This window comes from Moschus berezovskii, chromosome 27 (assembly GCF_049115385.1).
Source record: "Moschus berezovskii isolate FMDL1 chromosome 27, NW_MosBer_1.0, whole genome shotgun sequence".
NCBI classification, from domain to species: domain Eukaryota; kingdom Metazoa; phylum Chordata; class Mammalia; order Artiodactyla; family Moschidae; genus Moschus; species Moschus berezovskii.
The window spans coordinates 16,181,093-16,202,330 of NC_142486.1; the positions used below are offsets into that span (position 1 = coordinate 16,181,093).

General features: G+C 44.3%; 1 protein-coding gene across 2 annotated transcripts; it reads left to right on the forward strand.

Moving 5' to 3' along the window:
• Nucleotides 1-988: 988 nt before the first annotated feature.
• On the forward strand, nucleotides 989-20,844 carry LOC129545489 (eukaryotic translation initiation factor 3 subunit C). Of its 2 annotated transcripts, none has more exons than XM_055409771.2 (21): nucleotides 989-1,104; nucleotides 1,192-1,322; nucleotides 2,768-2,833; nucleotides 2,939-3,128; nucleotides 3,532-3,657; nucleotides 3,847-3,901; nucleotides 4,228-4,334; nucleotides 4,717-4,844; nucleotides 11,432-11,591; nucleotides 11,712-11,815; nucleotides 12,251-12,392; nucleotides 12,558-12,683; nucleotides 12,815-12,908; nucleotides 13,864-14,054; nucleotides 14,296-14,520; nucleotides 18,246-18,609; nucleotides 19,814-19,973; nucleotides 20,067-20,132; nucleotides 20,221-20,308; nucleotides 20,404-20,566; nucleotides 20,666-20,844. In XM_055409771.2, exons 2-21 carry the CDS (start codon nucleotides 1,222-1,224, stop codon nucleotides 20,746-20,748), a joined length of 2,739 nt encoding a protein of 912 aa, XP_055265746.1. In that variant the 5' UTR covers nucleotides 989-1,104; nucleotides 1,192-1,221; the 3' UTR covers nucleotides 20,749-20,844. The 2 variants fall into 2 exon arrangements, with proteins under 2 accessions (XP_055265746.1, XP_055265747.1); XM_055409772.2 differs by having other exon boundaries at nucleotides 1,002-1,098.
• Nucleotides 20,845-21,238: the final 394 nt, after the last annotated feature.

Sequence of the window (21,238 nt, forward strand, 5' to 3'; positions counted from 1 at the left end):
AGTAATGGATATCTTAATTAGCTTGACTGTAATCCTCTCCATCATCTCACAATATAGATCAAAATATCAAGTTGTGTACCTTAAAGACAGAATTATTTATTTGAAGATTATATCTCAATAAAGCTTAAAAGAAGTTTAAAAAAACAACAACAACCTTGCAGGTCATCAGCATCACGTTGGTGCTTTAAAAAGTAAACTCCTGACCCTGTGCTTCTAATTCCATAGGTGAGGGGTGTGATGGAGAAATAATGGCATCAGGGACAGATTTTATTTTCTTGGGCTCCAAAATTACTGCAGATGGTAATTGCAGCCATGAAAATAAAAGACGCTCCGTCCTTGGAAGAAAAGATATGACCAACTTAGGCAGCATATTAAAAAGCAGAGACATTACTTTGCTGACAAAGGTCCACCTAGTCAAAGCTATGGTTTTTCTAGCAGTCATGTATGGATGTGAGAGTTGGCCCATAAAGAAAGCTGAATGCTGAAAAATTGATGCTTTTGAACAGTGGTGTTGGAGAAGGCTCTTGAGAGTCCCTTGGACAGCCAGGAGATCCACCCAGTCCATCCTAGAGGAAATCAGTCCTGAATATTCACTGGAAGGACTGATGCTGAAGCTGAAGCTCCAATACTTTGGCCACCTGATGCCAAGAGCTGACTCACTGGAAAAGACCCTGATTCTGGGAAAGATTGAAGGCAGGAGGAAAAGGGGACGACAGAGGATGAGATAGTTGGATGGCATCACTGACTCGATGGACATGAGTTTGAGCAAGCTCCTGGATTTGGTGATGGACAGGGAAGCCTGGCATACCGCAGTCCCTGGGGTCGCAAAGAATCGGACACGACTGAGCCACTGTATTGAAGCGCTGTAGGATCCGGGAATGTCTAGAATGCGTGTTTGGCCAAAATAACTTCAGGGCCTGCGTGGCGCGAGGGCCACTGGGAGTTGTAGTCATACAGTATAGTTCGTCGGCGACTCCCGGAAGTGACGCAAAGTCCCGTCTTCTCGCCGTGTTTCCGCTGCTTTCGTTAAGCAGTGTGACTTGGGAGCTCGGCTTGTAGGTGCTTCGCAGGCCTCGTGCTTCGGAAAGGGGGAGCCGGGTTAGCGTATGTGCGGGGACGGTAAGGGTGGGGGTCTGGAGATGGCGGCCTCGTCCCCTTCTCGGAGCCCGTGACTTTGGGTCTCTCCCACAGGTCCGGCCGCAGCCGCTCAGCGCCGTCGCCATGTCGCGCTTTTTTACCACCGGTTCGGACAGCGAATCTGAGTCGTCCCTGTCCGGGGAAGAGCTCGTCACCAAACCTGTCGGGGGTAACTACGGCAAACAGTGAGTGAGGACCTAGGCCGTGGGGACCACTCGGGGTTGGGATGGGGGCGGAGGTTGCTGAGTTCAGCAAGCTGTGGAAGGCCGCGTATAAGCGAGAGGAAAGGGGAATGGAAGTAGGGGCAGTGAGAGCGGGTTCTAAGGATGTTGAGAGTTTAAGGGACTGAAGCAGTGTTGGGGGGGAGATCGTAACGCTTAGGGTGCTGTGAATTGTGGGAATTCTCCCACCAAGCCAAGGATAGAGTCACGAGAAGAGATTTCCCACTGGCTAAATCTGTCGCATCAGTAAGAAACCTGAAATACTTGCTTGATGTTTGGGAGTTCTTTGATGTGACTCTGAGGTTCTTAAACATCTATTAGTATTTTCCTTGTTGTGTTGTTGTTTAATCGCTAAGTCCTGTCGGGACTCTTGCCACCCTATGGACTGTAGCCCACTAGGCTCCTCTTGTCCATGGGATTCTCCAGGGAAGAATACTGGAGTGGGTTGCAGTTTCCTTCTCCAGGGATCTTCCCACCCGAGGGATGGAACCCGCATCTCCTGCGTTAGCGGGCAGATTCTTTATCTCTGAGCCACCAGAGAATCCCCGTCCTGTTGTTTACCTCCATTTAAATACTCTTCTCCCATTTCTGCAAATTAAAATTCTTTTCTCCCTTCGAAACATTGAAATTTGTTCCTCAGATTTCCGTCATATATGCCACCTTCGTTATTTTTGTCATGTTACCTGTGCTTAAGAATATATATACGTTACCATTTCAGAGTCTTGTTTCAGCGTGAAACTCATTTTTAAAGATGAAGAAAAAGTATATATATCCATATGAATATAGTTTTATGTCTGTGTCACAAGTGGAAAATCACATTACTTGTTATAAAATAGGAAATAATTGGAAAAGTTAATAAGGTGGAAAGAAAAGAGATATTTTTACCAGCTGAGTTCTGTCTGTGGTCTGGTTTTTAGTTATTAAATAAAAATAACTAGAAATGGAGGTGTCAAAGCCATTGAGGCTCTTTTCTTGTCCTCTCACAAGGACAAGAAACATTGGGAAACATTGCTTTCCAGGACCTAGTTCAGGTACCACCTTTTCCTTTCATTCTAGGTAAGGTACCTTTTATCTTGACTTTTAGTAATTCTTAGTGATCTATGTCTTCACATAATTTTTTTGACACAGTAAATAAGCACCTTCGTTTGTTTATGTTTGAGGATGGAGACAGTTCTCCTTCTCCTTACATGAGTTACAACATTTGACAAACATCCTAACTTGAAGTAAGCTAAAAAGATTGAGTTCTATATGATGAGGCCATGAAGAAGAAGAGTAAAACAGGATGGGTGTGGTAGGAGTGGGCCTAAGTTATTCAGTTCCACCTGCCCTGTTGGAGGAGGAAAAGAGAGATCATTTGGAAAGAGTGGAGTTAGGAACAGAAGTTAATAGTCTCTGTTCATTTCAATTAGGCCATTGTTGCTGAGTGAGGATGAAGAAGATACCAAGAGAGTTGTCCGAAGTGCCAAGGATAAAAGGTGAGGCCATGGGGAGGCTGGGTGATGGGGAGACTCTGGGGCAGTGTTGGGTTTTCTGGTTGGTGATGGTGGGCATGTCCAATGTGGTATTCGCTCTCAAACCAGGTTTGAGGAACTGACCAACCTTATCCGGACCATCCGTAATGCCATGAAGATTCGGGATGTCACCAAGTGCCTGGAAGAGTTTGAGCTCCTAGGAAAAGCATATGGGAAGGCTAAGAGCATTGTGGACAAGGAAGGTGTGCCCCGGTTCTATATCCGGATCCTAGCTGACCTGGAGGACTATCTTAATGAGGTGTGATTCCTGTGGTTGCTGGGGGATCCAGAAGGGGACTGTGGACCTGGAACTTTCTCCTAACCCATATCCGGAGATCTTGTCCCCTCTCAAGTTGTTTGCCAAATACTCAGTGTTTCCCAGAACGTAAGAAATAGGGAGGGTGAAGCAAGGAGAGGGACTTTTTTAGGCTGAGAGTTTTAATCATACTTATCCTTGTATTACTTTTCTACTTGTGGTTTTGTACTTTTCATAGTGATACATACATAAAGGGTCGTTAAGCAACATAAGTTAATATGTGCAGTTATTAAGTAGTATGTATGAATATAGATAGCAGGACTCAACAGTGTGGAGCCTGAAGTTGAGAGAAGAGTACTTAATCTCAGATCTCCATTCTCTTTTTCTTGCCTGTTCTTTCCTTCAGCTATGGGAAGATAAAGAAGGGAAGAAGAAGATGAACAAGAATAATGCCAAGGCCCTGAGCACTCTGCGCCAGAAGATCCGAAAATACAACCGAGATTTTGAGTCTCATATTACAAATTACAAGCAGGTGGGGGTGCTAGAGGGAGACTTTAAACTGTGGGGTCAGTGACGCCCATGACTGAGACAAAAAAAGCATTTGCACATCTGAAGTGTGTGACCGGGGAAGGAATCATGATGACAGCTCTGTGGGGTCGAGAGGGTAGGATGGAGTAGTGGCTGGCAGGCATTGTTAATTTTCTCATTTCCCTCTGTCAAGAACCCCGAGCAGTCTGCAGATGAAGATGCTGAAAAGAACGAGGAGGATTCAGAAGGTGAGTGAGAAAACCCTTAATTGCAATTGGTTAGGTCAAAAGGACTTTCCCGGTGGCTGAGCAGTAAAGAATCTGCCTGCAGTGCAGGAGATGTGGGTTCAATCCCTGGGTCAGGAAGATCCACTGGAGAAGGAAATGGCAACCAACTCTAGTCTTCTTGCTTAGGAAATCCCATGGACAGAGGAGCCTGCCTGGTCGCCAAAAGTCTAATGCGATTGAGCACAAAGCACAAGGAGTTCTAAAATTTGGGGTTTCCTTGGCTTGTTTTCTTGGTTGCCATTCACCTCTTCACCATTCTGGTTTTTTCCTCTCCCCTTCCCTACCAGGCTCTTCAGATGAGGATGAGGATGATGATGGAGTCACTGCTGCAGCTTTTCTAAAGAAGAAATCAGAAGCCCCTTCTGGGGAGAGTCGAAAGTTCCTCAAAAAGGAGGTTAGACTAAGGGGTGTTTGGCTTGCTGTGGACCATGCTTGGGTCTCTAGGGTGAAGAATAGACTCTCAGGGGCCTAGAGTTGGTAGGGGTGGGGATTAGCCCAGTATGGTCTCAGAACAGGCTTCCTCTTCAATTAGAGCGCAGAGTGATTTGGAATCAGAACTAGATTCTGGTCCCAGCTTTCTCTCTGGGGAGCTGTGTGTCCCTGGAGCAAGTCACCGCTTCTCTCTGAGTCTTGGTGGACCAATCCATCTCTTAATGTCCTGATTCAACCACTCAATTCTGCTCCTAAGAATCTTTAGAACACGGGTCAGCAGGGAGAGCAGGCACCACCAGTCAGTCTTCCCATTGTCTTTCTTCTGATCTTTTTTTTCTTTTAAGGATGAAGATGAGGACTCAGAAGATTCAGAAGATTCAGAAGCTTGGGATACAAGTTCCACATCTTCTGATTCAGACTCAGAAGAGGAAGAAGGGAAACAGACTGTGCTGGCCTCAAGATTCCTTAAAAAGTAAGAAAAGTCGTGGTACTTCAGGCTACAGGGGAAAGGACAGGAAGCCTTTAAAGTCATCTTGAAAGTTGTTACTCCTTCTCTGGAGTCCCATTTATTTTCCATTTCAGTTTTAATATTTATTTTTACAGTAAAACATGTTTTATTGAAGTATAGTTGCTGTATAGTATATAAGTTCCAGGTGTACAATACAATGATTCGTAATTTAAAAAAAAAATCTATTTATTTTTGACTGCACTGGGTCTTCGTTGCTCGTTTGCTTTCTCTGGTTCTGGCGAGCAGGGTCTACTCTCTAGTTGCAGTGTGTGGGCTTCTGATTGCACTGGCTTCTCTTGTTGCAGAGCGTAGGCTCTAGGCACATGCTGGCTCAGTAGTTGGTGCACTGGCTTAGTTGCCCTGCAGTTTGTGGAATCTTCCCGGACCAGGGATTGAACCCATGTCCCCTGCATTGGCAGGTGGATTCTTAACTACTGGACCATGAGGGAAGTCCAGTGATCCATAATTTTTAAAAGTTACACTCGCTTTATAAAGTATAATATATTTGCTCTGTTCTTGGTGTTATACAGTATGTCCTTGTAGCTTGTTTTTATACCTTGGCAGCAGAGGATGAGATGGTTAGATAGCATCACCAACTCAGTGGAATGTCAACAAACTCCAGGAGATAGTGGAGGACAGGGGAGCCTGGCATGCTATAGTCCTTGGGGTCACAAAGAGTCAGACATAGTGACTGAGCCACAAAAAGAAAGTAGTTTGTACCTCTTATTCCCCTGCCCCTATATTGCCTCTCCCCCTGTGAAGTCCTTTTAGGTTGTAGAGGCCAACAGAGGGATCTCAAAGTCAAGTGTATTAGTTGACTAAGGCTATGAAGCTGATGTGTCTTGCAGATGGATTTGAAGGCTCCAGTGTCCAGATATTTAACCACAGCAATACTCACTGCCTGTGGACTGAGTGTTTTATCTTTCTTTGATGCTGATTGTTGTTTACTTGCTAAGTCATGTCCAATGTCCAACTCTTTTGCACCCTTATGGACTGTAACCTGCTAGGCTTCTCTGTCCATGGGGATTCTCCAGGCAAGAATACTAGAGTGGGTTGCCACTTTCTTTTCCAGGGATCGAACTGTGTCTCTTGCTTGGCAGGCAGATTCTTCACCTCTGAACTACCAGGGAAGCCCCTTAATAACTGTGTAATGTTGGCTAAACTATTTAACGTTTCCAGTCTTCAGTTTTCTTATTTGTAAAATGGGGTGGTACTTGACCCTGTCTTAAGGATGCTTGCAAGAATACAGCAGAGTGATACACGCCCGCAGCCCAGGACTGGGGTTGGTGAGTCCTCGTCCCTCTTCCTGAGAACTTAGTATATAGCGTGTAGACTGCAGCAAGCCTTCCTGAATTTTACCGGCACCGTTACAGAATGGGAGAGGAGTCTGATTTGAATTCTGGTCTTAGCCCATTCCACTTTAGTTGCTGTCAACTTGGGTGAGTCACTTAACCCTCTTCAGTCTTTCTCCTTCCTCCTTTGAATTCAGGGTGATAGTTATCCCTGCATAGTCTACAGGAGTATCAAGCCCAGTGATAACTGGCAGGAATACTATTGCTCTAAGGGTTGCTTTTCTGCTTTCAAAAGTTGGAGTTATGTTGCTTCAGGTGTTAAGGAGTTCTGTGACATTGCAAGAGTCTAGACGTAGCCATTTTACTGAGAAACATTTTTCATTGTGTGCTCCAGGGAGCAACTGTGGTCAGGTTCAGGGAGTGTGGTATATCTCTTTGTGTTTTTTTTAATTCCCAACACTTCTGACACCAATATGTGTCAGTTTTTTTCTCATACCAGTTATTAGTTCTCCAACTCTCTGGACACCAGATGGGTTTTCAGTACTCAATTCATTTCTGGCCCTAACTCCCCCAAGTTAGCACAGACCCCACAAGACTGCCACCACTTTCGATGCCAGTTGTTAAGTTCCAAGTTTGACTCCTATACTTCTGGCCAACCAGTTGTAAATTCAGAGAGTTCGCACAGCCGCTTCCTCAGGTTAGTAATTTGCTAGATCAACCCACAGGAACTCAGGAAAGCTCTTAACTGTTGTTTTTGTTTGTTCAGTCGTTAAGTCACGTCTGACTCTTTGCAACCCCATGGACTGCAGCTCTCCAGTCTTTCCTCTCCTCTCCTATCTCCAGAGTTTGCTCAAGTTCATGTCCGTTGAGTCAGTGATGCTATCCAACTGTCTCATCCTCTGCTGCCCTCTTCTCCTTTTGCCTTCAGTCTTTCCCAGCATCAGGGTCTTTACTTACTGTTACCAGCTTGTTAGAAAGGATACAACTCAGAAACCGCCAAATGGAAGTGCTGCATAGGGCAGGATATGGGAGAAGGGGCATGGAGCTTTGATGTGCACCATCCTCCTAGCACCTGCGTGGTTTGCCAGCCAGGAACGCCTCCATCCAGACTGTCATGCAGGGATTTTTACGGAGGCATCATTATGTGATTGTGACTGCTTAAATGGTTGACCATTAATCATGGGCTTCATTTCCAGTCCCTCTCCTGTTCCCCAGTGGTCAGAAGGTGGGGCTGTAAGTTCCAACCCTCTGTTCATGCCTGGGTCTTTCTGGCAACCAGCCCCCATCCTGAAATCTTTCTCGAAGCCTGCCAAAGCCTCATTAGAATGAAATATGATCCTATTGCTTGGGAAATTCCAAGGGATTTAGGAGCTCTGTGCCAGGAACTGAGGACAAAGACCAAATAAATATTTCTTATTTTACCACAGTATCATATTCCTTTCTCAGGATTTACAACCATGCATCAGTTAAGCAAATTCAATCCGCTTAACCATCTCTTAAGTTCGCTTTACCGTGAAACTCATCTTTTATGCCTGTTGACATCCTATAAAACTGTCAGCCTTATTACTGGTTCATAGCTTTTGTGTCTCCTTTATGGGTTTGTCCTTCAGTAACTGGATATTGACGTCTCCGCTGTTTGGGCCAGCGTGTGTCAGTGCACACTTCACCTGTGTGCTGCACAGAGGCACACGGGAGTCAAGTTGGACTCTCAAGTTAAACTTAGGATAGCACAAGAAGGAAAGCTCCAAACCAGTATCTTTCATGAAATTTAGATTTAAAAATCCTCAACGAGAACCAAGAGAGGTTTGACTTTCCAAATTATTTTTCAGAATAATTATTTTTAAGATTGTGAAGTGAAAGCCTCTCAGTCATGTCCAACTCGTTGCAACCCCAAGGACTATACAGTCCATGGAATTCTCCAGGCCAGAATACTGGAGTGGGTAGCCTTTCCCTTCTCTAGCGAATCTTCCTGACCCAGGAATCGAATCAGGTCTCCTGCTTTGCAGGCGGATTCTTTACCAACTGAGCTATAGGGAAGCCTTTTTTTTTTTTAAGATTAACCCTGTCTTTATTAATTTTTCACTTTAGCGATTACCCTGGATAGATTTTTTTTAAACCTATGAAAGTTTACTTTGTATACCTAACCTCATCCAGATCCCCCCCACCAAAAAATTTAAGATTTAGATTTATTTAAAGTTTCATTGTCAGCGGTCAGGTTAACTGTGGGATCCTCAAAGACCTTATTGACATTAAGAGCTTTTGGTTTTGTAGTGTTAAAGGATAATTCAGATACACTGTTTTACTTGTATAATGAGGTAGACCAATTTTTAAGATTGATTTCCAAGCCAGGACAAAAGAGAATTTGTATAAGAAAGAGGAAAAAAGAAGGGAAAAACCACAGAGAGCGGTGGGAATATTGGATTTTGTTTGCACATTTGTGTGTGTGTAAACTCATTAGCTATCTAAACCAGCCAGGGTTGATTTCAGTTCTTAATGGATTATCTAGAATCATGACAAGCTGTCCCCTATAATGTCTGCCAGCATCCTTTTTCAGCATCTCCATATTAAGCCAGTCTATAACCTTTCCCTCGTAAGAATTTCTCAGCTTTCATCTTTTGTTCAAAACAAGCACATAAACAGGTTTAATCTCAAGAGCTTCAGTCTCTTTGATGTAGTGAGGGTAATAAGGTTGTCTAGCAACATTAAAGCACCTGGATATTAGGTAATGGGTTTGGGCAGAAAATATGAGGACAGTCACAGATAGAATAAACCTTTAGGATCTTTAGCCAGTTTAATTTTCTAATCAGGCTAAGTCTGTCTAGGAGAATGTCATTAAGAATCAGTTGAGTGAACTTTTAATCAATTGGCTGTTTTCTTAATTGATTTTTTTTCCAAAATATTTATCCAGGTACAGTAAGTTGTTATTTACTGGACATCTTTATTTATTAACCTTGACTGACCAGTATTTGAAATCAGTTTTGTTTTGGATTAATTCTTTTTCTTTTTCAAAAATTTTTAGCTGAGACACATGGCTTGGGGATCTTAGTTCCCCAGCCAGGAATCAAACCTGTGCACTTGTCAGTGTAAGCTCAGAGTCCTAACCGCTGGATTGTCAGGGAATTCCCTATTTAGGGTTAATTCTTAAGGAATTTTTTAGTTTGGGGCTAAAATTTTAAATTATTTGTTATTTTGGACCATACTGGAGATAAATTATAAATCACGTGTTTGCGTTTCTGAGTTTGTAGTTGGGGTAGAAATTCTTAAGTACAAACTGAGGAAATCTAGTATGTGTATGTCCAGGGGCTCTAGATAAGTGTTGTGGTAAGGAGGGTGTGGAATGGTCCTTTTCAGTGTAGTTTTGTTGTTGTTCATTTGCTAAGTCATGTTCTACTCTTTGCGACCCCATGGACTGCAGCACACCAGGCTCCCCATTCTACATTATCTCCCAGCATTTGCTCACATTCATGTTCATTGAGTTGGTGTTGCTATCTAACCATCTCAGTTTCTTAGCTGTGTATTTAGGTAGAGGTGTATCTGGTAATGTCTTAGAAAAGTAGCTTGTATGTTTTGAGTATATACCTGAGAGCAGAAATGTTAGTTTTCTGATCATTTCTAACAAGTATTGAATATACCAAGGTATACTCTGCCAAAGGGGAGAGGTCAAGTCAAATTTTAGGTCTTTGAGTTAGAATTTCATAGGGTGAGAGTTCATCATGTTTTTGTTGTGTGAATCACAGTATCTTGAGGGTTTAGAGTAAAACTTTAGGCCAAGGAAGATTAAATTCTTTTTAAGTATAGACAGCATTGGTTTTTAAATAGCATTAGGTTCTGGGCTTCGCAGGTGGCCCATTGTGGTAAAGAGTCCCCCTGTCAATGCAGGAGATGTAAGAGACATGGATTCTCTGGAAGATCCCCTGGAGAAGGGCATGGCAACCCATCCCAGTATTCTTGCCTGGAGAATGCCATGGACAGAGGAGCCTGGTGGGCAGTGATCCATAGGGTTACAAAGAGTTGGACATGACTGAAGCGACAGCACTCAGGCACACACGCAGGTCCTTTGATCTCAGAGCTTTGGGTATGGATGATGCAGACCAAACAGTTTCAGCTTAATGAACATGCTTTGCATATTTGCAAAGGATTTTACCTATGAAATGAATTTTTATCATTAGAGACTATTGCAATAGTACAGAAGGAAAACCAGTAAGCTTTGATTTAGAGATAAGGCACAGGGCATTCCTGGTGGTCAGATGGTTGGGATTTAGCACTCTGACTGCCATGACCCAGGTTCAGTGCCTGCTGGGGAACCGTGATACCACAGGCAGTACAGCATGGCGGAAAAAAACAAAAATAAAAACTTACGGCATAATTTTTTTGGCCAACGGAAAGTTTTAATCCAACTGGAAAATTTATAAACTATTACTAAAATGTAGTCAAACCTTTTAAGTATTAAAATAAAATTTATTTGTAAATGTTTAAATGTATAAATTTAATGTATAAATGTTTAATGTTTCAATGTATAAAGTTTGAGATAATTTGTCCCTGTCACTTGGTTTATTATAAGTATTAAAGTTTAATACTTTATTATAAGTATTTGGTTTAATGTAAGTATTAAAATCTGGAGATAGTTTCAGGCATCAGCCCACTTCAAGGTAGCCAGTGTTCTTTCTCTGTTTGGGGTGGTGATACGTTTTGTTGTATTGAGCAGTTTTGTTTTTAAAATTCAGAATTTTTTATTAATCATTTGTCATAAGAGAGGAAAGAAGGGTTGGGGGAAAGCAGCCAGTCTGGGAACAGCAAAAAAAAAAATTTGCACTTTTGTTTCCCTAAGCACTGATTTTAAACTGATTAGTCAGTTGCCTATAAAAACCTAGTCTGGACAGAGCAACCAGTACCACAGAACAACTGTGTTGCTTAGGGATTTTTTGGAAAACCTCCGAGCTTGGTTGTGAAGCAGCATGACAGACTGTTTTTGTGTCTGTAGTGGCCTAGTTAGCATCTCTATATTCTTAAACCAGGCCAAACCTTTCCCTTCATAAGAGTTTCTTAGTGTGATATGGTAACAGACCTTGGTTAGTAGTCTGACAGATGCAGCTGCTTAGTAGTCCTTACTCTGGTGATGGTTATAGTTAACCATAGGTCATTCTTGCATAGCGGAACTTGGACCCAGGTTTAGGTGGAGAAAAAGAAGTTCGTGGGAGGGAAATGGCTCAGAGGTGGAGAGGGGGCTGATCTTTCATCTTCTCCTGTGTCTCTTGGCAGGGCCCCCACCACAGAGGAGGACAAGAAGGCGGCTGAGAAGAAACGGGAGGACAAAGCCAAGAAGAAGCACGACAGGAAATCCAGGCGCCCGGATGAGGAGGAGGAAGACAATGAGGGTGGCGAGTGGGAGAGAGTCCGAGGTGGAGTGCCCCTCGTTAAGGTGAGGATTTTAGAACTGAAATGAATGGGAAACCAGTCTGAGAGAGCATACGGGTGCTTTCCAGATCGGATTTGGGAGAAAAGTTAAGGCAGCCTGCTCATGATAACGTGTGTTACTTAGGAGAAGCCAAAAATGTTTGCCAAGGGAACTGAGATCACCCACGCTGTTGTCATCAAGAAACTGAATGAGATCCTACAGGCACGAGGCAAGAAAGGAACTGATCGGTAAGATCGTGGGCTTGGGTTTTGTGATTACAGGGTGAAAGCTCATTTTCTCTTGAGATAACGGAGGTGGGGGTTGGTGGGGAAGATCTCTGTGTGGCCACAGTAGAAGGAATGAAGTAGTTGGAATACTCCTGGTCCATTGTCTGCCAGTTGCATTCCCTTTGACCTTAAATCAGTCACTTAACCTTTGGGGGCTGTTTCCCCATTTGTAAAATGGGAATAATGCTCACTTTCTTTAGTTGTTCTGTGACTAAAGAGGATGGTAGTTTGCATTATTCCTATTTCTGTTTGAAATTGATGAAGGAGAAGCAAGTGTACAGGTGGTGAGCCTGGGGGTGGGTGTTGGAAATAAGGTTGCCTTGCTTGTCTGAAGAGGACAAGATGAGGCTTTTTAATGTGTCTCCTCCTCCTCACCCAATTCTCTCCCCTCTACAGTGCAGCCCAGATTGAGCTGCTGCAGCTGCTGGTTCAGATTGCCTCTGAAAACAACCTAGGAGAGGGCGTCATCGTCAAGATCAAGTTCAACATCATCGCCTCTCTTTATGACTACAACCCCAACTTGGCCACGTACATGAAGGTAAGAGTGATACCGAGCATCCCAGGGTGGAGCTGGTGGGTCGTGGGAAGGGGCCTCGTGTCTCAGGACTCAATGGCTGAGGAAGGCCCCTGGATTCCTGGGGAAAGGCACTTGGGAGGCATCTGTTCGTTCCACCTGCACACCTTGACTGCCTTCTTTTGGCAGCCTGAGATGTGGCAGAAGTGTCTGGACTGCATCAATGAGCTGATGGACATCCTGTTTGCAAACCCTAACATCTTTGTTGGAGAGAACATTCTGGAAGAGAGTGAGAACCTGCATAACGCAGACCAGGTAAAGAGGGGATTCAGCAGCTAACTGGAGGTGTGTATTGTCTGCTTTAGGAAGGCCCATTGGAGACAGAAGGGTTGAAGGCTGAGACTGGAATCTGGACTAATTTATTTTCTCCTTTGCCTTCTCTTCAGCCACTGCGTGTCCGTGGCTGCATCTTAACTCTGGTGGAACGAATGGATGAAGAATTTACCAAAATAATGCAGAACACTGATCCTCACTCCCAAGGTGAGCCTGAGCAGGCATGGGCATCAGTGGGAAGAAAAGTACAGGGCTTAAAGTGAAGAATTGTACGTAGAGTGTTTGGGAAGCCAGCCCTTCCTTACCCCAGCATTCACACCACAGGGCCTCTTTAAGATATCGGACCCTACTCCCACAGCTTGTGATTCGGTAGGTCTGGGTGAGGCCTCAGATTTTGCATTTCTAACATGTTCCTAAGTGGTGATGCTGTCTACCACTTTGAGAACCATTGGGGTACGATCTCTGTTCACTTGACTTGTTTGGCTTGGATGCCTTAGACTCTAGGATGGAGAAATACAGGACATTTACACAGTAAAATGTGAATGTCCACCTATGCCCACCAAGTAAACGTGTAACTATGAATAAGAAAGCCTGGGGCTTTCATGCTCCTGAAGCTTAACATTTCGGTGCTAAAGAAAGGCAGTTCTACAAAAGAAAAATGAACAAGGGACTTTCCTGGTGGTTCAGTGGCTAAGACTCCGCACTGTCAGTGTAGGGGTTCTGGGTTTAAATGGTCAGGGAACTAGATTTCACATGCTGCAACTAAGACCCAGACAGCCCAATAAATAAATTTTTAAAATGAACCAGTCAGTTATAGATCATGTAAAAATTCAGATCAGGACCTGTAACAGAGGATGACACAGGTGGTGGCCGGCTTGAAATAATGCTTGAAGAAAGCATCTGTAGGTAGGGCCCATTTGAGGGGAGAGCCGAATGAGGAGGACGAGGAGTTAATCAGGAGTTGGCAGAAGAGAGTGCCTGACAGAAGGCTTGGAAGGTGAGCTTAACATGTCCCAGGAGAGGATGGTATTTTGAGCACACAATGGGTGCACTTTTCTGATGGGTACAGAAAACAGAGAGAGGTCGTTGGATTGATGAGGGCCGTATGGTTGGGGAGGCCTGGGTGCCTGGCTAAGCGGAGGGTGGGTGTTCTCCCCGCCAGAGTACGTGGAGCACCTGAAGGACGAGGCCCAGGTTTGCGCCATCATTGAGCGTGTGCAGCGCTACCTGGAGGAGAAGGGCACCACTGAGGAGATCTGCCGTGTCTACCTCAGGCGCATCCTCCACACCTACTACAAGTTTGATTACAAGGCCCATCAGCGGCAGCTTACCCCCCCCGAGGGCTCCTCAAAGGTGAGTGCTCGGCCGCCGTGTCAGAGGGCAGGGGGTGTGTCCATTGGTTCTGCATGTCTGTTGGGACTTGATGGCAGATCTGCTGTTGCCTGGGGACTGTCTGGTGGAGCAGAGACGGAAAGGCTGGGGGAGCAGGATGAGGCAGGATGGAGTCTTGTCTTTGGTTGCTGAAGCCAGAGCCGTTTAGAATCATTATCTTTGCCAATATCTCTTCCTCCAACAATATCTCCCACCCCTCCAGTCTGAACAAGATCAGGCCGAAAATGAGGGTGAGGACTCAGCTGTTCTGATGGAGAGACTGTGCAAGTACATCTATGCCAAGGACCGCACAGACCGAATCCGCACATGCGCCATCCTCTGCCATATCTACCATCACGCCCTGCACTCCCGCTGGTACCAGGCCCGGGACCTCATGCTCATGAGCCACTTGCAGGACAACATTCAGCATGCAGACCCACCAGTCCAGGTAAGATGGCAAGGAGGCGCCCTGGCCCTGGGAAGACCAGTCTGGGCCCCCGTCCTCTCTGTTCAGGCTGGGTGGCTCAGTCGGATTAGCCTCTTGTCTGGTTGATGCAGATACAGGGAGACACTTGGTTCTTCCCAGGTGCCAGCATTCTTTGGTTCTGCACAGGGCTTCCCGGGTGGCACAGTGGTAGAGTCCACATGCCAATGCAAGAGACAGGGATTTGATCCCTAGGTTGGGAAGATCCCATCAAGAAGGAAATGGCAACCCACTCTAGTATTTTTGCCTGGAAAATCCAGTGGACAAAGGAGCCTGGAGGGCTGCAGTCCATGGGGTTGCAGAGTCGGAAACGACTTAGCAGCTGAACAACTTTGTCAGTATTTAGTGTTGGTCTTTTCAGTTTTGGCCATAATAGTTGTTGTCTAATGGCATCTCGTATCAGTTTGTATTTCCCTGATAACTGTTGCAGTTGACTACTTTTTAAGGTTTATTGGCCTTTTATATTTCTTTCATAAAATGTCTTGTCAACTCCTCCATCCTTTTTTTTTTTAAATATTGTTCATCTTATTGAGTTGTAGGAAATCTTTTTCTATGCTGGAGATCAGTCCTTTGTCAGATAAATGTTTTTCAGCTATTTTTTACAGTCTGTGGTTTTCCTGTTCACTTTTTTAACCACGTGTTTTGAATGTATGTAGTCAGAATATCGTTTTTTTTTCTCTTATGGTTATTATTTTGGGAGTTCTGTCTAAAGAAACCTTTGCTTACTTGCAATTTGTAAAGATATTCTTTTTTTATTTTTTGGAAGTTCTTATGGTTTTAGCTTTCACAGTTAGGTCTGTGATTTTTGCAAATGGTGTGAAGTCAGGGTCAGACTGTATTCTTTCCCCATTGTATTGCTTTGGTGCCTTTGGAAAACCATATGAAAAACTACATGACCTTTTAAGTATATTTTTGGGCTCTTTATTCTATTCCATTTCTTCATCTTTTTGTCTTTCCTTATGCCAGTCCCATACTGTCTTGATTGCTGTTCTTTTAGAGTAAGTCTTTGAAGTCAAGCCATATGACTCCTCTGACTTTGTTCTTTTTTTTAAAGCATGCTTTGAATGTTATGTGACATTGCATTTCCACATAAGTTTCAGAATCAGCTTGTCAATTTGCAAAAACGCCTGCTGAGATTATATTGAATCTGTAAATCAGTTTTGGGAGAATGGACACCTTAACAAGTTTGAACCTTTCAATCTGACATGTTATCACTTCATTTAATTTCTACAGCTTATCTGCAGTGTCTTGTGGTTTTCACTGCAGAGATATTACACATCCTTTAAAAAATTATTCCTGAGAATTATATGATTTTTGATGCTTTTATAAATGTAATTTTTAATTTAATTAAATTTTTTTATTTTGGCTCTGTGGCTTGTGGGATCTCAGTTCCCCAGCCAAAGATTAAACCTGAGCCATGGCAGTGCAAGCACCTAACCACTGGACCACCAGGAAACTCCTCTTAATTTCATTTTTTCATTTTTAACTACAGGTATTTAAAAATACAGTTAATTTTTTTACGTTTGGCATTGTATCCTGCCATTTTGCTAAATTCACTTTTAGTCTCGGTCTCTATATTCAAGGATTCAACCAACTGCAGATTGAAGAAATTGTGGGGAGAAATCCAGAAAGTTCAAAAAAACTAGAATTTGCCTTAACTGGTAATATTTACAAAGCACTTATATCGTATTAGTTGTTGTAAGTAATCTAGAGATGATTTAAATTATTTGAAAGGATGTACCATATATATGGCATCACCGACTCTGTGGACATGAGTTTGAGTGTACTCCGGGAGTTGGTGATGGACAGGGAGGCCTGGCGTGCTGTGTTTCATGGGGTCGCGGAGAGTCGGGCATGACTGAGCAACTGAACTGAACTGAACTGAACCATATATATGGATTTCTTAGGTGGCTCAGTAGTAAAGAATCTGCTTGCCAATGCAGGAGATACGGGTTCGATCCCTCAGTCAGGAAGATCCCCTGGAGGAGGAAATGACAGCCCACTCCAGTATTCTTGCCTGAAAAAAATCCTATGGACAGAGGAGCCTGCCAGGCTGTAGTCCATAGAGTTGCAAACAGTCAGACAACTGAGGTCACACACACTGTAAATATACAAATACTCTGTCATTTCATGTAAGAGACTTGAGCATCTTCTGACTGTGGTATCTGTGGGGATCCAGGAACCATCCCCCATGGACACTGAGGGGCAACAGTATAGGGTCTAGTATTTTCTAGATTACTTAAGATTTTTACTGAATCATGTTATCTGCACATGGGAACAGCTTTATTACTGTACCAGTCTTTATGACTTCTTTGTTTTTAATTTATTTTTACCATATTATAATGATTCAAATCTCTAATACTTAGTGCCGAATAGAAGTGAGAGCAGCCATCTTGCCTTGTTCCCAGTCTTAGCGAGGAAGTGGTGAACATCTCACCATTTAAAATAATGTCAGCTATAGTATTTTTGTAGATAGACTTTCTCAGATTGATGAAGTTCTCTTCTGGTCCTAGTTGGCTGGTAATTTTTGTCCTTAATAGGTGTTGAATTTTGTTAAAATCTTTTCCTGTATCTATTGAAATAATGCACAGTTATTTTGCCATTATTCTGTTTATATGGTGAATAACCATGGTTTTAGATTTCTATACCAGCCTTTCTTTCCTGAGATATATCCTACTTAGTCTTACTGTATTATCTCTTTTATGTATTGCTGGATTCTGCTTGCTAGTGTTTTTTTAAGGCTTTTTGTATTTAAGTTCATGACTGATATTGATGTTCATATTTTTGTTGGTCTTTTCCCCTACCAAAATCTGTACTTATACTGCCTACAATATTCCCTGTCTTCATTATTGACAAGTCCATCTTTTCAGTTGCCTAGGCCAGAAACCTTGGGAGTTATCCCTGATTCTTGTTTTTCTCTCATATTCCACATCTGATTCCCCAGGCATTTGTGTTGAAAATCCATATCTGATCACTTACTATCACTTCCACTCCTGCCTTCTGGTCTAAGCCATTGTTAGCTTCCTGGTCTCTCTCACTGCTTCTGCCCTTACATCTCCTCAGGCTGTTCTTATTACAGCAGCCAGGGTAATCCTGTTAATAAAGTCAAATTATATCACTTTATTTGCTCAAAACTTTCCTGTAGTTTATCGTCTTAAAATCCTTAAGATGGCTTATAAGGTCCTGTACTTGCCCAGTTTCTGATCACGTCTTTTACCAGCTCTAGCTATATGGAACTCCTTGTTCCTTGAATATGTCTGGCACAGTTCTTCCACAGGGACTTTGCATTTACTTTTCCTTTTTTCTAAAATATTCTTCATCCCCCAGATATTTGCATGACTTGTTCTTTTTCTGTAAGGTCTTTATTTTTAAACATCACCTTCAAAATGAGGCCTTCCCTAGCTACCCTACATAATATTGCAAGTTCCCACCAGTGCTACCACCACACCACACTAACTCCCTTCTTAACTCCTCTGCTTTATTTTTCTCCTTAGCATGAATCACCACCTGTGTATTATGTCTTTTTTGTCCTCCACACCCTTATTTCTAGAGTGTAATCTCCATGGAAGGGGAGGACTTGGTCTGTTTTGCTTTCTGTCCTAGCCCACAGCATAATCCTTGATGTCTGTTGTATGTGTGACGATTGCCTTGTGGCCGTCACCTCTGAGTGCATCGCCCTTCACTCCTAGATCCTGTACAACCGCACCATGGTGCAGCTGGGCATCTGTGCTTTCCGCCAAGGCCTGACCAAGGATGCACACAACGCCCTGCTGGACATCCAGTCAAGTGGCCGGGCGAAGGAGCTTCTGGGCCAGGGTCTGCTGCTGCGCAGCCTGCAGGAGCGCAACCAGGAGCAGGAGAAGGTGGAGCGGCGCCGGCAGGTGCCCTTCCACCTGCACATAAATCTGGAACTGCTGGAGTGTGTTTACCTGGTGTCGGCCATGCTCCTGGAGATCCCCTACATGGCCGCCCACGAGAGTGACGCCCGCCGACGCATGATCAGCAAGCAGTTCCATCACCAGCTGCGGGTGGGCGAGCGGCAACCCTTGCTGGGTGAGTGGGGGGCTCTGGTGCAGCAGACTACTTGTTTGTTCCTTCACTACTTGTGATCAGAGGATTAAGAGACGCTAAAGGGAGTAACTTTCCCACAGGATGGTTACATTTGATTTAATAGTATCTCCACGTATGACCTAAAGCATCCTTTTTATTCAGTAGTAAAGTCTGGCCACCTTAGTTACTAAGTTAAACTTTCTGTGATCTGATTCCAACAATATTTTTAAATTAGTGTAAACTTACATAGTATTGCCTAGCGCTAGATGTTTTATAGATAATAATTAATTTTTTTCATTAGTAATAACCCTATGATGTAGATACTGTTATGACCCCCTTTTTCCTGATTAAGAAACTGAAACACAAAAGTTAAAGGGTTTACACTTTACCCAGGGTAAACACAGCTGATATGTGTCTCTCTGACATTTTCCTCTTTCATGCATGTTTTTCAGCTAATTAACTAGACCCAGGGCATTAAGAGTCTAGCACTGGCTTCTCTGATTACTTTGAAAGATCCAGTCACTCAGTCCAGAGGTTTTTGCGATTTCACTGGGAAAAGAATTTGAATTGCGTCCTTCCTGTGAGGCTGGTGCGTGGAAGGACTCGGTGAATGAGCCAGGCTTACTGACCACAGCCCCGTCCCCTTACACATTTGCCCTCTGCCAATTATGTGTGTGGTCATATGAAGTACACGTGCACTTGAGGGAAATTTTGTTTGGGCTCTGTAGTGGTGCTTTGTTTTTTTTCTAATTGGAAAATTTCCAGTGAAAATCTGTGGGTTCAGCATCTCTTAGGGCTTCTTGGTTCATTCCCCACCTCTCTCTACTACTGCCTGCAGTGAAACCAAAAGTAGAGAACAGTTGAGATGTTAGACTTTTTTTTTAGGTCAGTGACTCTTATAAGAATCTGATGAAACCTATGGACCCTTTCCTAGGAAAAGGCACGTAAGGGTGCACATAGCGATTTGGCAACATTTTCCGGGAACCGACCAATCCCCTGAGGCACGTTATGGACTGATTTAGTCTAAATAAATTCATTCTGATACTAAGTGACTTGTACAGTCACATGGCTACTTAACCGAGAGCAGGGAGAGTCTCAGTCTGGCTCTTGGCTCTCCTGGCCTGGCTTCCTCCTTAAACAGTGCTTGTGGGTACAGGAGCCCTTGTCCCAAGTTTCCCTAGTTCCTGCCTCATTCCCAACCTTTCAGGCCCCCCTGAGTCCATGAGGGAACATGTGGTTGCTGCCTCCAAGGCCATGAAGATGGGCGACTGGAAAACCTGCCACAGTTTTATCATCAATGAGAAGATGAATGGCAAAGTGTGGGACCTTTTCCCAGAGGCCGACAAAGTCAGAACCATGCTGGTTAGGTGAGCCAAGAGTGAGATCCTGGTAGGGGGGAAAGAAAAGACTGGTTGGTCTTCTCTCTGACAGTCTTCCCCTTTTCTTCCTTCTCCCCACAGGAAGATCCAGGAGGAGTCACTGCGGACCTACCTGTTCACCTATAGCAGTGTCTATGACTCTATCAGGTAGGATGGACCATGGGGAGGAACAGGGACCCCGGGTTGTGGTCACGGGTTCTCATCGCTCCCTGCTCTGGGCCTTCTTTCTCCCCAGCATGGAGACGCTGTCCGACATGTTTGAGCTGGACCTGCCAACAGTACACTCCATTATCAGCAAGATGATTATTAACGAGGAGTTGATGGTGAGAGCCAGGGGTGGCACCAGGGCAGGTGGTGTCATGGAGAGTTCGGCGTGGAGGAGACTGATCTGACCCTTGCTCTGCCTCCCTCCTGTCAGGCCTCCCTGGACCAGCCGACGCAGACTGTGGTGATGCACCGCACGGAGCCCACCGCCCAGCAGAACCTGGCCCTGCAGCTGGCCGAGAAGCTGGGCAGCCTGGTGGAGAACAACGAGCGGGTGTTTGACCACAAGCAGGGTACCTATGGTGGCTACTTCCGAGGTGAGTGCTACCACCCGCCTGTTCTCTCTCAGAATCTTGGCCCCCTTCCTGCCCCTCCATTGGCTCTCACCACCTCCCCTCCCCATCTCTCTCCTGCAGACCAGAAAGATGGCTACCGGAAAAATGAGGGCTACATGCGCCGGGGTGGCTACCGCCAACAGCAGTCTCAGACGGCCTACTGATGGCTTGACTTCCATCCCCAGTGCCCTAGACCATTCACCCTTTAGGTCCAACCACACTGCATTAAAGGTCTGTTATTAAAGGTCCGTTTAGAGTTACTGCAGTTCCTGCTTGTCTGCATGTTGCCAGAGGTGCATTGGATGCATTTATTTGCTAATTACGTTTCTATCACATGACAGGCACAGGGCTTGGGATTCAGGGTAGACTCGGGCATATTCCTGACTTCATGAGCTTGCTACTCTGACATTTGGCACAAAATTGTAAAAACATAAGTTATAACAAGGTTTAGTTTGTTTTAAGGTGGTGGAAGTATTGAATAGGATGTGATTATGGACCATAAAGGGGCGTCTCTGGTGGTTCAGACAGTAAAGAATCCACCTGCAATGCGGGAGACCTTGGTTCAATCCCTGGGTTGGGAAGATCCCCTGGAGGAGGGCATGGTAACCCAATCCATAATTCTTGCCTGGAGAATCCCCATGGACAGAGGAGCCT

What these genes read in the sequence shown, in the direction of transcription:
- LOC129545489 (XM_055409771.2), top strand. Translation starts at nt 1,222, where the DNA reads ATGTCGCGCTTTTTTACCACCGGTTCGGACAGCGAATCTGAGTCGTCC. An exon ending in GGGGGTAACTACGGCAAACA is followed by an intron (nt 1,323 to 2,767) that starts GTGAGTGAGGAC and finishes CATTTCAATTAG; the next exon opens with GCCATTGTTGCTGAGTGAGG. An exon ending in ACTTGGCCACGTACATGAAG is followed by an intron (nt 12,393 to 12,557) that starts GTAAGAGTGATA and finishes TTCTTTTGGCAG; the next exon opens with CCTGAGATGTGGCAGAAGTG.